This window comes from Lasiosphaeria miniovina (genome assembly GCF_030549165.1).
Source record: "Lasiosphaeria miniovina strain SMH2392-1A chromosome Unknown B0T26scaffold_7, whole genome shotgun sequence".
NCBI lineage: Eukaryota > Fungi > Ascomycota > Sordariomycetes > Sordariales > Lasiosphaeriaceae > Lasiosphaeria > Lasiosphaeria miniovina.
The window spans coordinates 3,429,110-3,444,839 of record NW_026848226.1 but is presented as its reverse complement, the minus strand read 5'-3'; the positions used below and the strand labels follow the sequence as shown (position 1 = coordinate 3,444,839).

Genomic DNA, 15,730 nt, shown 5'->3' with positions numbered 1-15,730 from the left:
GATGACGCCTACTGTTTACCACTTAGTATAAACCACAGCTCAGTACACTATCCCTGTCTAGGTGGCAGAAGACGACGCTTCATTTGAATCTTTAACTTCTCTGCTGAGCGAATGATCTTTGTCTCGTTTAAGCAGAGTTTATCCGCAAAATGAGTCGGAAAGTATTCTCCAAAGTTCTTCTCCATAAGCGTATAAGGCTCACGCCCATGGCATAATACATAGAGGTTTAATATAATATTCGATTCATGAATAGTTGCTTCCAGCATTTTTGGATCCCAATTGTGCTCTTTAAGGCTGTGACGAATATCGTTGAGGAGGTTCTTCGGGTTGTTTTCCGAGTCCCTAAACCAATCGAGGGTATCATAGATAATATAATGTGGTTTCTCGACCCTGCGCTTTTCAGAGAGTTCTTTAGCACTTTACAATAAAAACGCCAACCGTACCGGATTTAGCCAAGTTCTTAAAGAAATCTCGGTTTTTGAACATCATATTTATAACATTATGAGGACACTCCGTTAGCAAAATCGTAGGCCCGGGGAGGTGAGCTAGGGAAACGTTGGCGTTAACTTGTGCTGCTTTCATATTGAGCAATAAAGGGAGGTAGGGCATTACTAGGGCTTAGGCAAGTAGTGCTAATGCTACTAACTTGGACGTCATGGAACTATATACCGTCCAGACCGTCTTAGCATCGATGCGCCGCGCGATGCGCCACTCGACGCGCCACTTGATGCGCCACTTGATGCGACAGTACGCACGTGCCACAAAGATGTCGCACATCTTTGTGGCCCGTGCTACGTAGGTTCGTGTTCCCTCCACTCCAGGCTAGGGAGCGGCGATTAAAAAACCAAGAACTGATCAAGATATAGCAAGTTATATACCTATATTCTAAAAATTTCAAGGCAAACATTCGCCACGCCCACCACGCCCACCTCGCCTCGACCATTCCGAGACCGCCCATCAAACTCAATCGAGAGCGCTGGAGCGTCAGCGTGGAAACCCACCGGATTGCAATGGCTGGCAGATCCCAGGCTGTTGAAGCAGGGCTGAGTCAATTAGAGACCACCCTAGACCAAGTTACCGAGATTATTAGGACGTACCTCACTCCTATCCGACGGCCCGAGCGCTCATAGCGAACATTTGTTGAAGATGGAACACCTTCTTGGGATGAAGATGGAACACCCTCTCGGGATGAAGATGGAAGACTTTTTCGGGATGAAGATGAAATACTTTTCGATGAGGACGAGCCACCTTGGGCAAAGAAAATTACCGACATCTTGGCCTCCCTGTCGACACAAGTACAAGATCTTAGGAAGAATATGGCAGCTAGCCGTGCAGTGGCTGGAATTTCTCTGCTCACATCAGATGTCGAGGCTGGTATCAGGGAACAACCTACAGCGCCGACAGAGCCGACAGAGCCGACAGAGCCGACAGAGCCCACAGAGCCCACAGAGCCCACGGAACCGACAGAGCCGACAGAGCACACAGATAGGACTGCGTTAATACTACACACAAATCTAGACGGTTCTAAAAGCGACACTGTCGCTTTTCCAACCAGCACAAAATTAGACAACGATGCAGCGTGCCAACTGGGCTTAGACCCGCCCGAGAGAGGGCTGAAGGTCGATAACATGAGAGATGGACTAACCCAAAGTATTTGGGAGCTCATCGGAGGAGGCAATAATTTCACCAGCAAAATATTGATCAAGAATTTGGACAAGTTTGATTGGGACGAGATTACGAAGAGGATTCAGCCGCCAGAACCCAGCTACGGCCTTCTTGAGGTTGAGTATGGTCGAGGAGGTAGGGGATTCTCAAAATTGTTCCTATCCGATTCAAAGAGGTTCAATTTCCCCGACCTCTCCAAAACACCAAAGCGTCCAGTCGACGGCCAGAGCTATTTCCAGCATCTTGTCGACAACCCTCCGAAGGGACAGAAGTCCTATTATATTGGGCCTCCACTAGTAAGCAATTTCGATGATCTACTTGACTCGGGGGAAGAGCTTTCTGGGATCGGGGAGCTCCCCGGTATTAATTCGACCTACTGGCACGCTGGCGAAAAGGATTCGGGTACGGCGTTCCACTGTGAAGACACGAACTTCTGGTCCTGTAACCTCACTTTATATGGATGGAAGCTCTGGATCTTAATCCGAGAAAGCCACACAGAAGTATTCGAAGCCTTCATCGATCGACATTGGGGGTGCGGAAATTGCGATTAGCGTGACGCCATCACAATCTAGTGATCAGTCCAGCCAAACTTAAAGAGGAGGGGATCGCATTCGATATTTGCTATGCCGGTCCTAGCGATTTGATCATTACGAGACCGAGGCAATACCATATGGTAATCAACGCAACCAGCTGCTTCGCAGTAGCAGTCAACTTTCTCTGCCTCCCGGACAGGTGGCCATACCCAAGGTGATTGTGTGCCCAGAATGCACACTTTATGAGTTTCTACATCAAAACGTAACTCAAGAAGAACAGCCTATCGCTTCAATGCAGGCCTTGCGACCACGTAAGGCCTTGCCCGATAGACCTACAAGGCCTACTTCAACAAACACGCCAATACAGCCAAGGCGTTTAAAGAGAGCAAGACACGTTGTCGAGCAGCAGGGCTCCGGAGAACTGGTGGAGATTGAGCGACAGATCAGAGCAGTCGACAAGCATTGCAAAACCCCCTCAATCGAGCATATAAATCCGCCAGGCCCTGACATCTTCAAGCTTGCGGCCGCGCTATGGAGCAGGCCAGCAATTAACCAGTTTTGCTCTCTTATTCGCAGTAGGAGGGATCCTAGCTTCCGGTTCACCAGCACTGGTGAATTCAGCACCCGTATCAAAGCTTGTTACCAAGGCATTACTATCGCCGACAGGAAAGTAATTTTGAATATATTCCTACTGCGGTACCATCAGGTTAGGCTCGCCCGATACGTCGAGCAGACGAAGCAGGGCACTCTCCGAGCAGATCCAAAGTTGTTAGCCAATATCCGGCAAGATCTTGGGTTGAAGAAAGCCGAATTCGATAACCACCTCAAAACTGGCCAGAAATGGATACGAATTTGTGCCCCATGCGACGGTCTCCTATGCTTCATTTTTATTAGTGGGGATAATAAGTTTGGGATATCACCAACCAGCTACCTCGCTATGACATCTAAAGGCCGCTCAGCATTCCATCGCCTAGTATTTGACGACGAATATACTACACACCTACACAATCTAGGGAAGGTATTTCAAGATTCTTTGGACAGCATAGTAGAGGATGTTGAGTTTAGATTGGAGAGCATTTGCCCCCTAGACTTGGAACAGCTCTCAGAACCGGACCTTCTCTCTAGCTTTGAATCCCCACGATGCAAAACCTCTACCAGCCGGACGAGTATCCTAGTTGGCCCAAACCAGAAGGTTGGCCCGACGAGTGGCCATGGCCGGCCAATCCCATGTCGATACCAAAGGGGGAGATGCAGTGTGATCTTTGTAGGCAACCAACCTGCGGGTGCGTTAACTCTTCCATGTTCAAGCCGCGTATTAAGGATTGTGGGAGCGCGGGACGCGGTCTCCAAGCGGTCACAGGTGGGTCCGGGGAGAGAGCGTATGCGAGAGGAGATATTATCGGCTATATCACCGGCGAAATTGTGCCGCTACAAACTTACAGCGGTGATCGAGTCCGGACGTCGTGAGACAAGATATCCCTGGAGAGCCTATTGTCTGTCAAATCCGTTGTGTGGATATTGGTAACTGCTTCAGGCTGTTGAACCATAAGCCTATGGGGACGGCAAATACGCAGCTGAGGGGAATCAGAGTATCTGGAGCGTACAGGATTGCAGTGGAAGCAACCGTGGATATATATGATGATTGGGAGATAACAGTTCATTACGGGGCGATGGGGAAACTGGCGTAGTCTAAGATTCTTATATTTCATGTTGCTATGTTATTTCTTTACATATATTGAAGCTAGAGCACCGTATTCCCAGCCCTTTTTGTTTGTTATTGAGCCTCCGCTAGTTTCTTTGCTATTTCTTTCGCTTCGCTCGTTAATTGACTATATAAGCAAATAAACTCCACTGAATAGTTTTGCTAGATTATCTACTCTCGTAAACTTAATAAAGTATTATCTATTGGCTCGAAGTTTTTTACTATTAAATTAGCTATATTATTAGTCTAAGTAGAAAAGAACTGCGGTAGTACGCTGCGTGTCGTCTTAGGGCAGCAGTCCTCTGATATCTTACCCCGAAGGATTCCAGTCAGCGTATCGATGACACCTGTTGACATAGACCGCTTCAACCGCTATCTTTCCAAACTTAGCTTCGAGTACACGAAACTGTTCCGAAGTTGGACGTCGGTACAGAGGGCCACGTGGATTGCAACTTCGTCGGCTTGTTGGTCTTACAAATATGGTATGGATTTCACCTGCATGATTCACCCTGCCGTATTCGACGCCGGGGTCCAATCGATATTCGCCAGTGCTGGCTCAGTGTCTCCTGTTTCGGCCGCATATCTTCCTGCCAGTGTGGGGCGGATTCGCGTTAGCGCTGCTCCTGCTTTTGCCGTTGTAAGCGAGGAGCTATGCTTCACCATCGACGCAGGACCCTCTTCCATCCCTGCTGTCATCGTCATGGTCCTTCCTCCAGCTCATTCTCCTCTGGCGCTTTCTCTACCTCTCCCCCTCGGCCCCTTCTCCGGCCGCCTAGGCTAGCTACATCTGTTCTTCCGCCTTGTTGAGGGGATAGAGGGCAGTTGGCAGAGTATCTTTCCAGTGTGAGGCGACTGCGCCGGTCTCCACAATCTGTGGTTTTGAGGTAGATTCCACTTTCAATTTAACCATTGCCAGTTGTCCCGATCCAGGCGCGAGATCCCTGCCGCGTTTCCCTTCCACCTCAGCCACAGTGAAGTGAGGCATACCTCGGAACTTTGCCGGTATGTCGCCGTCATTTTGATCAAGCGGAGGGTGCCTTTTTGTATCGTCGTCGTCGTCGTCGTCGACGACGTTTGAGACGAAGTAAAGGGGCCTCACACTCCCATCTTCTAGAATTTCTACTACAAGGACCAGCCTCGTATGAAACCAGCGAGTTGTATCACTCCCGGCTGACCGGTGTTTAGCGAAAAGACGTCCTACACAGAATTTAGTCATTGTCCCAAGGTCTGGCTACCCACGCCACGACATACCTAATGGAGCAAAGAGAATTGATCTGTTGTTGGGTTCAGAGTCATTGCCGGCATCCGGCGACGCGTAGCACATGCCCAGAACCAAGCCGGGGCTCACAAGGTCTGCGTTGTACGTCTCAAGGACCTCGGAACTTGCTCGCCAGGGAACCAAGGGGCTGCCGTGGATTTGGAGCCCCAGCTCAAACTCTTCAAGTTCCATACCAGTCCGTGGATGTCTTTCATGACGCCGCCACGAGAACGTCGTAGCAAGGAGTTGAGTGTTAAGAGAGAATCATTGCCCGTCTTCCAGTTTGCACCTAATACAGAGGCAAAAATTGAGGAGGGATCGTCGGTCGGAGAGTTGGTTTGCTGCTTTTCCATCCACTCAAAGAAATCGTCGACAGCGGCGTCGGACTTGAGCTCCCTCTCCAGTTCGTCAAGCTACGTCATCTCGTCATCTAAGCTCTTCCCACCTTGGCTGCAGAACTTATCATAGAATTGCTGAAATTTCTGAAGTGTAGCCTGGTCAGATGGGCCATGGTCCGATAGTAGAACTGAAATACCGCGAGGGAAGGGTGGTAAGGGTGGTATCGGTGGGAGTACTGGACCCCGCATGCCTTCCAGAAGGCGGTGATCGATCGAACTGTTGGCTCGAAAGCTGGGAAGTCCTCGAAAGATTGAATTTTCACCGATCGATGACTTGGCATCTCTGGCGTTGCAGGAGTAGAGGAGAGACAGCCGTCTACCGATCTGGCTCTGGAGTCGATAGATGAGGCGGAAAGCGATGGCGTTGATGTGGAGAAGCGAACGTTGTCTATCGATCGACGTCTGGCGACGTCAGGCGAAGCGGTAGGCGATTGAGTTGAACGAGAGAAAGGATTATCGTAGTTGAGCAGATAGATGCTCCAATTTGATGGTGCTTCGCACGTGCCCCGCAGTTCGACTCGGGCGGTGGTCGAATAGAGGCCCCCATCATTTTTAGAGGTGGGTGCTATGCGCTCCGACACTGGCAGAGGGACCTGTGTCTGAGAAATTCTCGGGCCACTTCAAGCCACCGTGCATACGATGTCAATGCTTATACGGTGCAAATTGGGACCCTGCCCTAACACCGGAGGACAAGACGAATGAAATGCGGCAGGCACTATCTGGCTTGCAAGATCGGAAGATGCAATATCACATCGACGGTAGGAGACCACCATGCAACTACTGTGTGGAGACGATTGCGGCTGCGAAGATCTATCTGCTCTACAACGGAACTGTTAGTCTCTTGTAACGGGCAATACGCTGTTGATAGAGACGGAAATTTGAGTACACCCACACAGAGAGCAATAAATCTAAAACGGTCGCTCTGATTGTAGCGTGAGAGTACGAGCATCAATCTGATGGAGAGAGATACATCGTCAGTGTCATTGCTCTGCTCACAAGTATCAGTCCTCTGAGGAGCCTCAACAATTAGGCCGCTTCACGCACCTGCATGAGCTCAATCAATGCTTTGGTGAAACCTGAATCGACGAACGATTGTCTCGTCGGCTCCGACAGGTACGATAGTTTGACGGATCCTGATTAGAGACGTGTTGCACGCGATCGAAGTTGACAGCGCATTGAATTGTCTGCTCAATAGGTCTTAAAGTACAGAAAAGAACGCTTCCTTATACTCATGGAGAGAGGGCAAGGGAGGCGCAGCCCGAAAGAGGGCATTCCGAATGAAATGAGGACATTCCGAGTCAAGAATGAAGGAAATAACAAAGAATGAAGGAAGCTCAGAGGCATGTCAACCAGGGCCTGTCCAATTCCATGAAAAATGGGTCAATTCCAGACGACAAGACGTTTATCTCCTAGGTTATTATCCTGGCAGTTAAAGCCGCACCAAATCCACACGAGCTCTGTCCCCACACAACTCTAACCAATTAGGATTATCGAGCTAGGTTGCATTTTTCGGTACGCTATTTGAACCTCATTGGAATCGGATCGATCGGGATATAAAACGGGTGATAGTGTGGCTGAGTTAGGACCCTGGTTTGCAGAAGCGTCGGAGCTAGACGAGAATCACGCCTGTCACTATCCCTGTATTGAGGTGGCTTGCGCCAGGCAGCTATTTTTCTATAGGGGAGTACTGATACAGTACATACATAACTGTCAGTCCCGTGACCCCCGTCTGTCCAATAAACGGGGGCTTAAGTGCTCGTACAATGCCCTCGAAAACGAGACGCCCGCCCAAGCCATCAAAAGAAGGAACGACATATATAAAGGACGGCAAAAATGGCCAAAGCTCTCGGTGAGAGGGTTGTGCTGCAAGCGGGCTCTGTGGCTGCCAGCTGGCGCCCTGGTTCAAAGCGGACAGTGTAACTAACTGTGTGGTAGATTTAAGGTCACTGTCAAAGCATTGTCCGGTACGCACACTACCATAGTGGTACGAGCGTGGCTCACTTGTGCGCCTCTGGCTCCAGTCATTCACCACAAAGCTGATTCAATTGGCTGCGACGTGTGGGGTCGGATCATCGGGCATGGCAGCTGCGTATGTCGGAGGCATCTTCGTCCAGCAGGATAGGAACCAGCTCGGCATTATTTGCTAAATCTAGCAGTTGTGCCCTAAAGAGGCCTGATCAGAAGCTTATTATACGAGGTAGAGGGTCAAAAACTGAGGTTCTTGGGGTCTAAAAACGGGCCCTTCTTTTTCTCCTGTTAGTGTCCCGTTTTTTTTTTTAAAAAAAAAAAGGAAAGAAAAACGGTCGCGCTCACAAACGGAGGAGAATCCCCACTCTTGGCATTGGCAGCGAACACGCCACGTGTGCCCTGTTTGGTTGCACCTTGGCCTATTTGCCCTCCCATCCTCTCCTCATTCGATAACGACTAAGTAATTACCCCGTATCGCGCGCTATAGTCTTCCTGCCCATTACGATTGGTCACCACCTAAGCAAGGAAAGGTCGCAATTATGGCCTCACAAACTACTACGAAAGCATGACTTTCGCCCAACTCTGGGCCACCACCCCCAAGCTCATTAGGGCAGAGCATTTTTCGCCTAGCACTACTAGAATGCGTGGTTACCTCAACGGAGAGAACTAGGAACTCTCTCGTTGGTTGACAGGTGCGTATCTCTCGGTACGACCCTTTATCAATCTTTCCTAGCATGTGCATCTAACCCTACCGGCAGAACCATGAAACACATCTTACGAGGCTGGCTCAGAGACTAGTTCTCCCAAGTTAGTTATATTCCCTTTAATGAATCGCTCGAGTACTGATAAACGGTAGGTTACCGACGAGGCAGTTGCCTCCCTGTTCCGATGCGAGCTCGCCACCGGTATCTGGCTCATGCTAGCGGCGTATGTGGAAGTCACGCGGAAGATTTGTACTAGGGAGGAAGTTGGGGTACGTATGCGTGACGCACTTTTCGCTGCATCTCGGGAGCTCAGCTCCATGGAATGATGCTCAGCCTGTAAACCATAGCACACCGTCGAGCCAATGGGCGGCCGGCGCTTCTCGCTTACTTGTCGCGACATTAATCCCGACAAGATGCAGAGCCAGAGCGACAAAGATGACGAGCCTGTCTGGGTCTGGAATCTGATAGTAAGAAGCAGGGCAAGCAGCCAATGCGTAACCCAAATGATTGATGATAATGATGATGGCCACTTTCAACCACTGCAGCCCTCTTTCGAGTGAAAAGAACATACCGCCGTCCATCAGAGACGTATCCCGCGGGTCGGCGAAAGGCGATGGGCGACCTTCTCCTCGGCGGCTCAAAGCAAAGATCATCTGTCCATGTTTATCAGCCGCTGATGAAGAAACGATGTTTTCATATTTGTTACCCCTGCCCTGGTGTTCAAAACTATTAACTAGTTTAGGGTCTTTCTGGCTGTTGACGAGAGGAGATGATGGAGTTTGAAAGATTAGTCTAGCGTGCAATGTAGACCGCAGAAAGCGTCGACGGTCCAAGGATTCGGGTCAGGTTGTCAGATAGTGCCATATCGCCAAAGTTTGAATTTGTCTGCTTAATTACCTGTTACAATCTAGAACACCGAGGTTCCACGGAACTAGGCTCGGCCTAGGATCGTGAGGGTTGGGTGGGTGAGCTGAGGTAGTGCGAACCACACGGGTAAGTCGAAGTGTTGCACGCGATCGAAGTTGACAGCGCATTGAATTGTCTGCTCCCTAGGTCTAAAAGTACAGAAAAGAACGCTTCCTTATACTCGTGGAGAGAAGGCAAGGGAGGCGTTGTAATCAGCCCGAAAGAGGGCATTCCGAATGAAATGAGGACATTCCGAGTCAAGAATGAAGGAAATAACAAAGAATGAAGGAAGCTCAGAGGCATGTCAACCAGGGCCTGTCCAATTCCATGAAAAGTGGGTCAATTCCAGACGACACGAAGCGTAAGGAGCGTACAATAATGCACAAATTGCGAGAGTCTCACTCTCAATCAAACAAGTAATGTAAGATAAGCCATATGCATTGATAGCTGAGGAACCGTCTCCTAGAGAGCGTTCCTCTAGCTCCTATATAGAACTATGAATAACCACTCAGAGTCTTCCTGGGTGCTCAGTGCGCTCAGTGTGTCTTGGCAGCCGATCACACTGAGCTCCTATAGGTCCAACCCACCTGCTTACCCCAATCCAATCAGCAGTCAGTCCACTGAGCCTCCTGCACGCTTGAGCCAGGGTCGTAACATTACCCTCCCAGCCAACAACTGTCTACTCATTATTTAGACGTCATGTGGTAGGTCTTGGTAAATCCTCCACGTAAGAGTACCTAATTGGACACCGCCGGACCCATGCTTTAGTCACGCTCAGCTCACTGTTGACGACCAACTATTCTAATAGTCGGGCCGTCGCCTAGGTGCACAGTACGCCATGGCCTTCAAAACCACCTCATAACACGGGTGATGCATGGTCCAAGACTCTAAGACCATGATAAATGCGATAATTACTCCCGCCGTTTCCCAATTACTTAATTACCAGTAAGATAAATTCCCATCTCACACACACACTTTGCGCCATCATTCTTTGCCAGCCAATCCACACACAACCAATCAGTCTTCTTCATCAAGCATTCCTGATTACAAAACTATCTAAATACATAAGAGAAAGCCTAGGTACTCGGACTGTAGGCAACGTCTATTCGGACTGTAATTACCTAGGTACAAAGGCGCCTGGGCCGCGCCCAGGAAAACCCCACTTTTTTTTTTACTAAAAAGGGCAATGAGACGAAGCCACCAGCGCAATTAGACTTCCGATTAATCAGCCATATGGGATAATTAGACGCATCCTTCCCGAGCGATAGTTAATTATGATCTCGTCGAGGTTATTTAAGAATGCGAGCACGGATATTGCAGCTCGCTTGCTAGTCTAATGCTAACGCTACCTTACTTACTGATTGGCCCAGCCGCAGTAATGTATGCAACGTATCGCAATCAACAACCTTGCTTAATATCCCTCCGACCAAAGGAATTCAACCTATCTATCACAAGAAATTGTGCCTTGAGTAGCCTGCTACTGTTTGGAACTCGCCATCCTTTACCTACCTTACCCAAGCGCTCATACTTATCACACCGAGCAGCCCTTCCTTTCCTTATGCCCGCTGCCAGTGGCTCCAAGCTGACCCCCCCCCCCCCCCCCCCCCCCAAAAAAAAAAAAAGACTTTGTGTCATCCAGAGCAGACCCTGGATAGCTCGGCTATGGGGGGCTCAAGGGAGATGCCTCAGCTTGGGCATGCCCCAGTGATTGACGGCAGCCTGGATCAGGGCCGTGTTGACCGTTGAGACAGTTTCCCACTGCTCCTGGCCGTGGGGCCCGCCATAATCGTGGATAAACTGCAACAACTGCTGGAGGCACTCCTGCAGTTCATCCTGGGTGCCCACCATGGTCGCATCCAGGACCTGTGGGTTACCTATGTACTTCGGAAACTGGATAACCATTTTCTTCCCGTCTCTCCAGTCACCGGTGCTGGCTCCCAGCTCGAGAGCGTGGTCCTTGGGGCACCACACAATGATGCCATGGAATACGGGCTGGCTTTGGCTGGAGGCGGACCGGAACAAAGTGGGGACTGACTTGGCCGCGGACTCTTCGACCTCCTTCAGGCAGATAATCATAGCTTCTGCGGGCGTGATAGGCGACGACGAGTGTTTCTGCAGTGGGAAGGAAAATTTTAGGGTTAATCAGCAAAACTCAGACTCATGACACGCAGGCCATGAGGCAGGCCATGATGCAGTCACTCACGATTTTACCTTCCACGTTTCCGTCCCTCTCAAACTTGGACTCGGAGCTCTTGAACTTCCAGCTTGCATTTGTTTCTGGAAACCTTGCCCAGGCTCCTTCAGGCAGTGCAAACGCCCCGCCAGTGATGGTGGAGCTGGAATCGAGGACGATGCCCGTGTTTCTGCACCTCGCAACTCGATGCCGGGAGAGGTCGTAGATTTCAAAGTTGAATATCGGGACGCCCCCTGCGCCACTGTGGGCGTTCAGCTCGCTGATTCCCTTCACCGCAAACGACGTACAGCGACCCGCGTAGGTGTTCCAGGTAGAACCCAATCTCTGAAGGTCGGACCCAGTGACGTGATCCAACGTAGCCTTCTTGATGGAATTCTTGGGGTCAGTGAGGAATTGCTCGTGCGTTTTTGTAGCCGCATTGAGGAGGTGTTCTAGCATCAACAACCCAGTATAGGGACCGCCATTGAAGATTTTCATCCACTCTTGCTTAGCGAGAGCAAGGGGTTCAGTTGACGTCGTGTGAGACATGGTGTAGGTCGGCAATTAGATTTAGAGCAGATGATAATGGTAAACGAATATAATCAAAGCCGAGCAAGCAGAACCAGAGGTAATTAGCTGGGTGGTGAACTGGTGATGATGATAGAGAGGTCTGGACCAGGACAGTAGCCAAACCACCCAGGCATGACCTTTATATAGGAAATACGGCAGATGGCTCCCACGAGGACAAGATGTGTTGAAAGGGGCCGTTGCCGTGCTCGTGGACGTTATCGTGGCTGTGGTTGCTCATGCTGGAGCTTGTGTTGGCGCGAGCCGAAGGGTCCCAAGGGGATCCAGGCTCGTATCCATGGTACATCGCCAGGGCGGCACGGCCGTTGGGCCATGGCTGCTGAGGCCGGTGACGGCTTGTTCCAAAGCGTTGTTGACCTGTTTGAGGGAGGAGGCGTCATTACTGTGGTAGGTAGCTTGAGCTGGTGTTGGCGGCGAGTGAAACAATAGAGAGGAACCCACCTGTAAGCTCCCATCTCCGACTGGGGCGGCACGGCCGTTGGGCTATGGCTGCTGAGATGAGACTGATGATAGTTTGTTCTAAAGGGTTGCTGGTCTTTTTGTTTTCCAAGGGAAGAGGCGTCGTCTCTGTGGAAGCTTGAGCTGGTGCTGGCGGCGAGTGAAACAATAGAAAGGAAAGCCACCTGTAAGCTCCCATCTCCAACCAGGGCGGCGGCACGGCCGCTGGGCCATGGCTGCTGAGATGAGACTGATGACAATTTGTTCCAAAGGGTTGTTGGCCTTTTTTTTTTCTAAGAGAGGAGGCGTTGTTTCTGTGGTAGCTTGAGCTGGTACTGGCGGCGAGTGAAACAATAGAAAGGAAAGCAACCTGTAAGCTCCCATCTCCGACAGGGGCGGCACGGCCGTTGGGCTACGGCTGCTGAGATGAGACTGATGATAGTTTGTTCTAAACGGGCCGTCGGCCTTTTTTTTTTTGGAGGGAGGTGTGTGGTTGTACCTAGGTAGGTAGCTTACGCTCGTATTAGCGGCGAGTAAAACACTGGAAATACACCTGTAAGCTCCCCTCGGGTTATGAAAATTTAATATTAGTACTCTGTAAATTTTAGTCCCCGGGGGAGGCGTGTGTGGTCGGTCACGTTAGGTTAGTGTTATCCCCCGGACCGGGGCGGCAGGGTTTGGCTGCCTGGCACGGGGCGGGGCGGCGTGGTAGCGGGGCGGCGTGGTAGCGGGGCGGCGTGGTATCGGGGGGCGTGGTAGCGGGGCGGCGCGGTAGCGGGGTGTCCGGAATGCAATCCAACGCCTAGGTTATTGGTCCCGTCGTAAAACCCTACCTTACAGTTTCAGGGTGTTGGGTGCCTTAGGTTCTGGATCCACTGGGCTTGCTGCTTGGGCTCTGCTGCAAATGGTAGGTGTGTTTCGACTGCTGTCGGGTGCTTCTCGATGGGCTTCTCGCCGACTACAGTAAGAGTAAGAGTAAGAGCACTCACTGGTTGACGTTCCATTCCGGCAATGATCCATTAATTATAAAAGCCTTCAGCTCCCGTCCCCTAGTTGTCAGGTTTATGCCATCCATCAGCCAAGTCGTTCACGTTCAGAGCAACCACCCACTGCAGCACTCCATCATCGCTCGTAGCTTTGTTTCCTGCCAATAACCCAAAGTATTCCTTTGCGTCTAGATCCCAGCGACAAGGGATCTAATCTACTCAGTGCAACAGAATGCCATCCTCTACGACTAAGGTGAACGTGAGCGCCTTGCTCAGGACCCTGAAGCCATCGACAGCCAAGCAGAGTAAGTACACTGCAAACCCCGCCCCATCCCCCTCACCGCCTGCAGAAACCCAACGTCCGCCGCCCCCGTCTAGACCGTGCATACTGATTGTACCATGCAGATGCGCTCGGCACACCCACAGCGACTTCGGGTGACTCGGTGAAGAGAATCTTGCTCGAAATCGAGTCCGCACCGCCAACCACAACCGCTCCCACTTCCACGCAGGATCATTCCAAGGCCGGAGTTTAGGGTGCAATGGCTTCTTATACTGTACAGGGCAGCATCAGGGCTGGGAAGGACCCTTTCCAGTTCTCGACGCAGGGCCTGTTGCGCGTTGGGGATGGTCCACGGCTTGCTGGCTGCTGGAGGAGGTGTAAGCTGTCGAAATAAAATACTTCGGCCCTTTCTTATCTCGCGGGCTGGGCCCCGGAGGGCTGCAACGTGGAATCTTAATCTTGGCTGGACCGAGAGGGAGAGGCAGACTTACTTGGAGGGTTCAACAACAGATTGTACAAAATCGAGCCAGCGCCGGTGTGACTGGATGCCACTGCACGTGTCCCGCATATGTTAGCCCGAGTGATCTTTGCCCGCCGTGAGCTCCCTGCCGGCGTAAACAGGGACCGGGAGGTAATTAGTAGTACCTCAGCGTCTCCTCAATTGCAACGCGTTCTTCTTCGGTGGTGTTGGGGTCGCGAAGGTCTTCTCGCCAACCTTCCTCCTCCACGTCCAACAGTGCTCGCATGGCAACATTTGCCGGAACACCGCTGTGCACCACCGGAAGCCCTTCCCTTTGTCAGCCTGGAGTGGAGGGCAGCTTGAAATTCTCTCTCTCGCCCCCCCGGACATACGTGAAGAGTTTCTGTGCCTCTCGGCTACCATCTCAAGCAGAGCATGAACATCGACTGCGTTCCCGGCCGGTCGGGGCCCGTTGGCATTGTCGCTCTGGTTGCCGTCGGCGCCGTCCTTGCTGCTCTCGGCCATTCTCAATCTCGAGTTGGTGCTGGCAAGAAACGTGGTCGAGTGGCGTGTGCGTTATTAGACGTGGCAAAGCGTGAATCTCAATTCTAGCCTTCACAGTTGGTAATGGATGGATGGATGGATGACGGAGAAAGAACTGGGAAGGGGAGGTCGACAGCGTGCGCACAAAGGCTCGCGGGCTTGGCACAACCCGAGGGAGGCGAAGGAGGCACAGGATTAGCGTTACATTCAGGACCCCAAACCCGCCCACATTTCATGATTCAACTCCCATCAAGACATCAAGACATACATGCCAGAAACAATACAAGATGAATATCTCTTTTATTCTTTCTATCATGACCATGTCTGTTTTGTGTGCCAACTATTAATTACATACTAGGTAGAATAATTACCCACCTACCGTATCTACCTACCCCACCTGCTTGGCCGGCCACACAGGGTCACAATGACATAATGAATGACTACACAGCCCAGCCCGCCATCCAGCCCGCCGTCCAGCCCGCCGTCCAGCCCGCACGTAGCAATTACCTCGCTAAAGAGTGAGAATGAGAAAAAAAAGAGAAACATAAACAAGTAGTCCCCGAAAGGTAATTACGGTAAAAGAGAAACCGCTCACCAAGCAGACAGGCGAGAACAGCTAAGCATCTGTCCCAGCAAGGCGGCTGACCTAAACTTCAGCCCCCAGACGATTCCCGCTCCCCCCTTTTTTGTTCTGTTCGCCTAGGACAGACACCCTCCCAGACAATAAGAGTCAGGGATCAAGGCCGATGATGGGCGACGTTCGACGGCTCCCGTTCGACGGCTCCCGCAGCGTAGGCTCCAGCTCAAAGGTCAATCAGTCTCCCGCCTAGAGAAAGGGAAAAAAGTTTTGGGGCTAAGATATCACGGGCGTAATTTGCCTGGGAAGGGGTGACCTTACGAGTGGGCCAGGGGCTAATAATGTGGGTGGAGCGTTGGCTGACATGAGAAGCTCCTGCGTGCGGGCGCGACAAACGTGTCTCCAGCTGAGAGAGAGGCTAAGTACCCGCACTAGTAAATGTCGCCCTGGCGGTACCTTTGTCTCCCAAAATGGGCGAAGCGCAAGACATGATGAACCAGCGGCGGCTAACGACATTTTATTATTTAAATCCAGGGAATTATTCCCCCATT

At 51.1% G+C, this 15,730-nt stretch overlaps 6 protein-coding genes across 6 annotated transcripts; 1 reads left to right on the top strand and 5 right to left on the bottom strand.

The window, feature by feature from the left end:
* Nucleotides 1-2,353: 2,353 nt before the first annotated feature.
* Nucleotides 2,354-4,076, top strand: B0T26DRAFT_478808 (uncharacterized protein). Its single transcript, XM_060435248.1, has one exon. It carries the CDS (start codon nucleotides 2,491-2,493, stop codon nucleotides 3,721-3,723), a length of 1,233 nt encoding a protein of 410 aa, XP_060291988.1. The 5' UTR covers nucleotides 2,354-2,490; the 3' UTR covers nucleotides 3,724-4,076.
* Nucleotides 4,077-4,681: 605 nt separating this feature from the next.
* B0T26DRAFT_756326 (uncharacterized protein) lies at nucleotides 4,682-5,350 on the bottom strand (the record flags this gene model as incomplete). Its single annotated transcript, XM_060446078.1, has 3 exons — nucleotides 4,682-4,794; nucleotides 4,888-5,070; nucleotides 5,152-5,350. The coding sequence occupies 3 exons, from the start codon at nucleotides 5,348-5,350 to the stop codon at nucleotides 4,682-4,684; spliced, it is 495 nt and encodes a 164-aa protein (XP_060291987.1).
* An 839-nt stretch (nucleotides 5,351-6,189) lies between these two features.
* B0T26DRAFT_478880 (uncharacterized protein) lies at nucleotides 6,190-6,625 on the bottom strand. The gene has a single exon (XM_060435249.1). The coding sequence runs from the start codon at nucleotides 6,503-6,505 to the stop codon at nucleotides 6,272-6,274; it is 234 nt and encodes a 77-aa protein (XP_060291986.1). The 5' UTR covers nucleotides 6,506-6,625; the 3' UTR covers nucleotides 6,190-6,271.
* Nucleotides 6,626-7,910: 1,285 nt separating this feature from the next.
* B0T26DRAFT_728484 (uncharacterized protein) lies at nucleotides 7,911-8,771 on the bottom strand. The gene is made up of 3 exons (XM_060442900.1): nucleotides 8,381-8,771; nucleotides 8,283-8,331; nucleotides 7,911-8,216 (listed from the first exon to the last, which is right to left on the bottom strand). Exons 1-2 carry the CDS (start codon nucleotides 8,626-8,628, stop codon nucleotides 8,319-8,321), a joined length of 261 nt encoding a protein of 86 aa, XP_060291985.1. The 5' UTR covers nucleotides 8,629-8,771; the 3' UTR covers nucleotides 7,911-8,216; nucleotides 8,283-8,318.
* A 1,987-nt stretch (nucleotides 8,772-10,758) lies between these two features.
* Nucleotides 10,759-12,034, bottom strand: B0T26DRAFT_478797 (uncharacterized protein). Its single transcript, XM_060435247.1, has 2 exons — nucleotides 11,338-12,034; nucleotides 10,759-11,246 (listed from the first exon to the last, which is right to left on the bottom strand). Exons 1-2 carry the CDS (start codon nucleotides 11,854-11,856, stop codon nucleotides 10,806-10,808), a joined length of 960 nt encoding a protein of 319 aa, XP_060291984.1. The 5' UTR covers nucleotides 11,857-12,034; the 3' UTR covers nucleotides 10,759-10,805.
* A 2,052-nt stretch (nucleotides 12,035-14,086) lies between these two features.
* Nucleotides 14,087-14,584, bottom strand: B0T26DRAFT_756324 (uncharacterized protein; the record flags this gene model as incomplete). The annotated part of the gene is made up of 3 exons (XM_060446077.1): nucleotides 14,087-14,150; nucleotides 14,245-14,386; nucleotides 14,452-14,584. 3 exons carry the CDS (start codon nucleotides 14,582-14,584, stop codon nucleotides 14,087-14,089), a joined length of 339 nt encoding a protein of 112 aa, XP_060291983.1.
* Nucleotides 14,585-15,730: the final 1,146 nt, after the last annotated feature.